Source organism: Zerene cesonia, chromosome 19 (genome assembly GCF_012273895.1).
Source record: "Zerene cesonia ecotype Mississippi chromosome 19, Zerene_cesonia_1.1, whole genome shotgun sequence".
Lineage (NCBI taxonomy): Eukaryota > Metazoa > Arthropoda > Insecta > Lepidoptera > Pieridae > Zerene > Zerene cesonia.
Window position 1 is genome coordinate 1528653 of NC_052120.1, and position 6869 is coordinate 1535521.

Here is a 6869-nt window from a genome sequence, read left to right on the forward strand (position 1 = left end):
GTAGACATAATTTATCTAGATAAGATTACTCTGAAAGAAGATTGGCTCAGAGCAACAGTTAGGTCAATAATAATATATCCTTTGTCATAGGAATTGTTTGGTTGATTAACCACAAATATATTCTATTAAGGTTTATATTCCAGTAAATAATTTTATACCATTTGTATATCCTACTTGACACACACAAGTCTAAGCATATTATAATTGTAATGCTTTACATGTATCATTTGGTTATTAACTTTTTTTAGTATTATACATATTTAAATGATTAAATAATATATTATATACAATAGTAATTTTAGTATCACAGATAAAATATAATTTAAGTATATAATACATAGATAAATATATAAAACAGTAATCTTTTGGAGAATTGATGTTTTTAACTAGATTATTTCATAGACAATGTTTTATACCTGAATGTAAGTGCATAGCATTGAAAGTCCCTATGCAACCTCTAAGACGATGCTCTTTACCAATCTTCCATGTCACAAAAAGGGGACTGAAAACAAAATTTTCATATATAACAAGACATAATCATTTTTCTACACATACCTATAGTAGGATGATAATCAACAATATCATTATCACAACTTTATAAAATAAACTACTTGTGTTTTGCAATAGAACAATGGCATTTCAAGATAAACGAAAAAATTATAAATTATTTAAAATTACTTTAATATATATCTTATATGTTATTTACAATTTTTCTTATATATAAGATTAAATACCATACATGTAAGTATATATGTATAAAAAAATATTATTGTTTTCATTATTTAAATAAAGCTGAAACTACTAGCTCAACATATTTTTAATGCAAAAAAATCTTATTCAAATAAAAAGGTTAATCACTTGTAACCATATCTGGATATATATAGGGTTAGCTGTAAAGCTTTAAACAAAGAGCATTACATTATGCATACTTATATGAGTTCTGCAGGTCAACCACCTACCAAGACAAAAGATGATCAGATGCCTGCTTAGCATTGAAGAAACATAGTAATAGTTATGTACAATTTTGAATTAAATACTTACTATGCTTCATTTGTAAAATTTGGCGTTTGTGGAGGGTCCATACTGTGCAGCTGACAATACAAAACATCGAAACAAAAGTAACACATATCAGGAATTGCTACAGATTCTTTGTAACCATTCAATGGTCGATCAACATGATTGCTATAAGAATTGTTAAGTTTTTGTTTTTTAGTTCCACAACATACTGAAGACATGTTGGTTGGTATCAAATTTAATGGTAAAATTATGAAATAAAGCAGCCACTCAATTTCACAAAGTAAACGAAATCAACACACACACGCTCTTGAATAGGGCTTCCTGCTATCGTGACAGTCCGCGTGTTGAGTTGCTATATTTTGTTAAATTTCATAAAAACTTTTTATCCTGATGTTGCCTTAAATACATTATTTTTTTTTTTTTACAAATCTAGGTACCTAATTACTAAGTCGACCGAATATTTTCCCCAATATCCCAAACATTCTTTTTTTAATTCGCCGTTATTTTTATTTCACAAAAATTACTCAAATTCAGATTTTCACCGAGATTTAGATGTATTATCTATATGAGCTGGTAAATTAAATTGCAAGTGGCATTTTGTCTATGTTTTAAATTTTCATAGATTACACTCATATCTGTACTTTGTTGTCATGTAGAATTTAATAAATTAACCAATGTTGTCTATGATGCGATGGCTGTCATCGAGTTTTATTTTATTATTTTGGAAGAGAATAGAAGCTTTCAGTGATGGAAGAATAATGATATTTTCGTGAATCATGTACATGTTTTATATTACTCCACTAGTTTTAAGAGAAAAAAATATATACCGGTAGTGAATATCAATAAGCGATGATAAGTAAAAAGGTACAATAAGTGACGACGATGGCGTCTGATGGAGAAATTTCATGTACGAATGATCCTAATTTCGCTGTTATCTATTCGTTTTTAAAAGTTTTCGGAAAACTGTATAGTTTGCAAGTACCTACGATATCAAAATTACAAGAACTAATAGAGAATACACAGGAAGGTAAGGTAACATCGTCCATTCGTAGTGAAAAGTATAAACAAACTTATCAAACATGATGGGAGTGTTTTGTTCTTTTAGTGTTGGAGCCATTAAAGGAGTTGCATTTGAGATTGTTACGTCGAGCACTTAAAACTGTTCAAAGTAATAGATGGGAGAAGGGTTTAATCAAGTTCTGCCACCAGCAGGCCCACCATCAAGAGGCTTGGGAAATCGAAAGGTTTTCTTACAAGAAAGCTAGTACTCAAGTTAAATTGAAAGTATTGAAAGTGAGTGAAACGTTTTCTTGTAGTTTTTTCTCAGTGCTGATATTACATGGTAAATTAAGTAATGAAAAAGTGAAAATTTTTAGTTGTATAAATGAATAGCAGAAATTATGGGGTATGATGTAAACTTTCTTCAGTCAGTTTTTCTTATGAGAAACTTTTATGGCTGGATTAAGTTCTTTTTTATTTAATTTCAAATGATGTTTAAATTTGTATGAATCAATGAATACATAAACCATATGTCTTAAGCAGTTCATGTCAGTCCTTTTATAATGTAAAAAAAATTCCAGATTCTCCTGGAATATCAGTTTACATGTCACCCAAAGTTTAAGAATGCAGTTAACAATATATCCTGCAAGGATCTTAGGTTGGATCCAATAGGGAGAGATAAGAATGGGTGTGTGTACTGGCTGCAAGTAGACCATGAGGCCAATTTGTGCCTGTACAAAGAAGACCAGGATGAGGAGACATGGCAATTGATAGCAAGGTAATGTTGTGATGGGATGGATATAATTTATTAATCTCCTAATAAACAAAATCATCTCGTAAGTTTAAGTTTTGTTTCTGTGCCTTTGTGCTCTCAAATAGATTATATATTTTGGTTTCTGTGTTATCTGATAAAAGTAATTGTTTAGTTTTGCTTTTATCTTTAGTGATTGATTTTGCTCTTTTTCACTAGCTCCATGATCAAATATTTAATATTCAAACTAAATAGGCTAAGAATACCAATTTTTGGTTATGTGTTTGCTTTTAGTTGCATTATCTATACCACTCCTTAAATGATGATTCATGATGACTAGTTCTTGTTTTTTTATGTTAATGTACCATTATTTAATTATCATTGCTTGGATGATTTAATTTTTAATAATTTACTATTAAAATTGGTATATGTAGTATACAACATACAGTTAAAATTATTTATTGTATTATATAAATGTGGTTATACAGGAATAGAGAGGAATTAGTGAAGGTCATTGCACAATTAAAGAGCGGCGAGGAGATATCTCCTTCTGTTGCACACATGAACAATGTAAATAGTGAAGACTCTAGTGGAAATGACGTACAGCAAAAGAATGAGGTGAGAGCTATAGTTTTTCAACAGTTACATTAGTATTTTGTAATACTCTAAACATATCATAGTATTAAAATGATTGTGTAAAGAATTTTTCTGTTGCAAGTAATATTACGTTGTATAATTAATTATATATGGGTATATTTTTTAAATCTACTTAAAATAGCAAACAATTATAGATGCCGTCAAATAAAATATATAATGCCTTGGTTGGACTTATATAGTCCACATGTTACTGAGATTTTACAAAAAATATTCCTTATCATAAATAGAAATAACATATCTTTTTCAGGTAACAAAAAGTGAAAAAGATGAAGAAGAAAATGAAGAGGAATTTTTGAGCCCAGAATCTGAATCTGAACATGAAAGCGACAATCAAAATGAAAAACAAAAAGAATCTAATATTAATAAGGATTTAATAGAAGCAGAAAATAGCACAGAAGATTTAAATAGAGATGGTACAGAAAGTTGTGTAAATACTATAAATAGTGAGGATAAAGATGTAGAATCTAAGGAAATGGAAAAAGACATTGAAACTAGTGAAAGTAAACCTGAAAGTGACAATCCAGAAGAAGACATAAATGAAACAAAATTAGATGAAATTACTGAAACCAAATTACCTTCTCCAATTGCAGAAAGTGAGGAAATGAATGGGTCTACTAAAGAAGACCAATCACTAGAAAAGGAAGATCAACAATTGGAAAAAGAAGATCGATCATTAGAAAAAGAAGATCAACCGTTGGCAAAAGAAGAGCAATCATTGGAAAAAGGAGAACAATTATTAGAAAAAGAAGATCAGCTAATAGAAAAAGAAGATTGTCAAAATGACACTGTCAGTGAAGCTATTGAAGAGCCTGTGATGATTGTAACTGGAGAAGGCTCTGGGGCGGATTGTGAAAGCTCATATTTTTTCGGTGAAGAAATCAGTGAACCAGTCATGTTCATATATGGTGATGGTTGGGGCTACGAAAACGACACGGGTAATCTTGAGGTTGATGAAAAACCTCATGAAGAAGAAAAAGAAAAATCTGATGAAGAAAACCCACCCCAAGAGTGCAATGGTGAACATAATGATGTGTCAGATTCTAGTAAGAGTAAAAAAGGTGTGAAATTAAAATCTGTAAATAAGAGAACACTAAAAAAGCAGTCGGCAGATAATGCAGAAATACTTAATTCAGATTCAAAAAAACATTGTATAAGGGAACCAGAAAACACACAAATGGTTCAGTCGGAATCAAATGTAGTAAGTAATGATACTGATAAAAGAGAAAGTAGTGTTAATGAAAATAGTGCTGTAGAGGATAGTGTAAATAAAACTACAAAAAAGAAGGTCAAAGGGAAAGTGAAAAAGAAACATGTCTTAAGAAAAGGTGTTAAGCAGAAGGAAAAATTGAGTTCAGTCTCTGAAAGTGAAAACGTTCGAAATGGTAAAACAAGTATTATTGAGAAGAGGAAGAGCAGTCTTTCATCAGATCAAGATGAAGTCGAATATAACACTGAAAATGAAAAGGATAAAACCACAGAAGGTGATCAAAAAGGAGATGAGCCCTTGCCTTCGAAAAAAATACGCTTAGAACCCACACCAGACCTAGATAATGTATCACATTCCAAAGAAACTGATACTTTAGACAATAAAAACGATGTTAGTAATGATAATATTGAAAATAAAGATTTAAATGTAGATGAAAATTATGATTCGATATCACATAGGAAAAAAATTAAAGCTAAAAAAGGTAAATTGAAGTCTAAAAAGTTCCTTCAGAAAGTGAAAAATGATTCTAATAAAAATAATGATAAGGTTAATGATGTTAAGAAAAGGAGTAAGGCGTTAAAGAGATCGCTATTAAATGCGACATTAAGTGATAAAAATAAATCTGAATCTCAGAGTGAAAGCGATGAAGATGAACCTCTAAATAGTGGGAAAAGATTAAAAATTAAACCTAAGAAAATAATAACCTCAACTAGGTAATATTTTTTTACTGTTATTGCTTTTTATATTGATACTTTGCTATTACATTGCATTATATTGTTTTTTATACATACTTTCAGGAAAAAAGTAGAAGCTAAGCTAATGGCAAAAAGTTCTAGTGAATCTGAGGAGGAGACTCTCTACAGTTTAGGTATTTTGAACAATTTGTTGTATGATATTAAAATTAATGTCAATTTGTAATGGTTAGTGCATTATATGGCTAGTATACACTTTAATATAGATAAGTTACATAAGACTTAGACATTTTTTTCAAGAAATACTTTCTTATTCATGTCAAAAACTAATTATAAAAAAATGTATCTATAAGGATACATAGATAATTTTACTTAACCTAATAATAAAATTACAAGCTTTTGCTGTAAGGGAATGGAATGAATGTTTTCAATGAATTATGGTGTAATTATTTTTTTAATCTGTCAGGAGAAGTTAAATATCTTATACATGTGACATATTTAAATAAAAAAAAATTTCAGCTGGTAAGAAAACAGTGAAGAAACTGAAAAAGAAAGTCCGCAATGATAAGCAGAAGCCGAAATCTGATAAGGTCGACGATGAGTTAACGCCAGTGAGACAGTCGCGACGGATTGCACAGATGAAGATCAAGGAGGAAGCTGACCGGCGCCATTTGGAAGAGGTCGCTTTGAGGGAGCTCAAAATGATACATAAGAAGAAGGTTAGATTACTTACATATTTGTTTTGTATTTCAAAATGTTGGAAGTAAAATTTTTCTATAGATAAAATTGTATTAATAATAAAATAATTGGTTTATTTTTCTTAACTAGCAATGATAATTAGCTTTTTGATGAAGAAAAATGTTTTTACAGCTCAACAGAAAGCAATATATTGTCGAGAGTTTGTTTACCATAGATTTCCATATTATTATTTTTGTATTTTGGGATTTACCTTTTTTTTTGCAACATTAAAATTAATTTATGTATCTCGTATACTAATTATTTATCTGTATCAAATATCTTTTTTCAATCATCGTTTACCATAATCTACTGAATCTATTTCAAAAAAACTTTTCAAACATATCTGTCTGTGGTATCATAGCTCTCAAACGGATACACGGTTTGAGTTAAAGTTTTTTTTTATTGAATTTACGTGTGCGTTCCCTGTATCAGAACAAGGACGAGGAGGAGTGGCGGGCGAGCGGCAGCAGCTCGGAGGGGTCGCGCGCGCGCGGGCGGCGGCGCGTGCGCAGGTGGCGCGCCTCCGACTCCACGCCGCCCGAGAACGACACCGACTCGGAGCCGCTGTTCGAGCACGAGGAGCCCGACCGTGAGTGTGCTGCTCTGAGTGACCTCTCACTGGGGGGGGATACTGTGCGGACAGCCATCGAACCCGCTACTTATATCCGTGTAACATGGATCAGTGGATTTAAGTTGGAAGTCCCCGCGGTGCTTTATAGGGGGTCTAGAGCAAGCACATGCTCCAAAAAAGGAAATTTATAAAAGAAACATGTAAACTTATACATGCATAGACTCGGGGCATGTTATA

General features: G+C 31.2%; 2 protein-coding genes across 2 annotated transcripts in view; one reads left to right on the plus strand and one right to left on the minus strand.

Moving 5' to 3' along the window:
• Nucleotides 1-1373, minus strand: part of LOC119834178 (uncharacterized protein CG5902) — a 7793-nt gene extending 6420 nt beyond the window's left edge. Inside the window, exons 1-2 of the mRNA XM_038358485.1 lie at nucleotides 1042-1373; nucleotides 417-502 (exon numbers count right to left, since the gene is read on the minus strand). Of these exons, the coding sequence (XP_038214413.1) occupies nucleotides 417-502; nucleotides 1042-1235 (280 nt within the window). The 5' untranslated portion in view covers nucleotides 1236-1373. The remainder of the gene's footprint in view (nucleotides 1-416; nucleotides 503-1041) is intronic.
• Nucleotides 1374-1676: 303 nt separating this feature from the next.
• LOC119834282 (remodeling and spacing factor 1) overlaps nucleotides 1677-6869 on the plus strand; it is a 17363-nt gene continuing 12170 nt past the window's right edge. The window contains exons 1-8 of the mRNA XM_038358618.1: nucleotides 1677-2044; nucleotides 2123-2310; nucleotides 2598-2794; nucleotides 3256-3385; nucleotides 3672-5344; nucleotides 5429-5499; nucleotides 5843-6042; nucleotides 6494-6650. Of these exons, the coding sequence (XP_038214546.1) occupies nucleotides 1900-2044; nucleotides 2123-2310; nucleotides 2598-2794; nucleotides 3256-3385; nucleotides 3672-5344; nucleotides 5429-5499; nucleotides 5843-6042; nucleotides 6494-6650 (2761 nt within the window). The 5' untranslated portion in view covers nucleotides 1677-1899. The remainder of the gene's footprint in view (nucleotides 2045-2122; nucleotides 2311-2597; nucleotides 2795-3255; nucleotides 3386-3671; nucleotides 5345-5428; nucleotides 5500-5842; nucleotides 6043-6493; nucleotides 6651-6869) is intronic.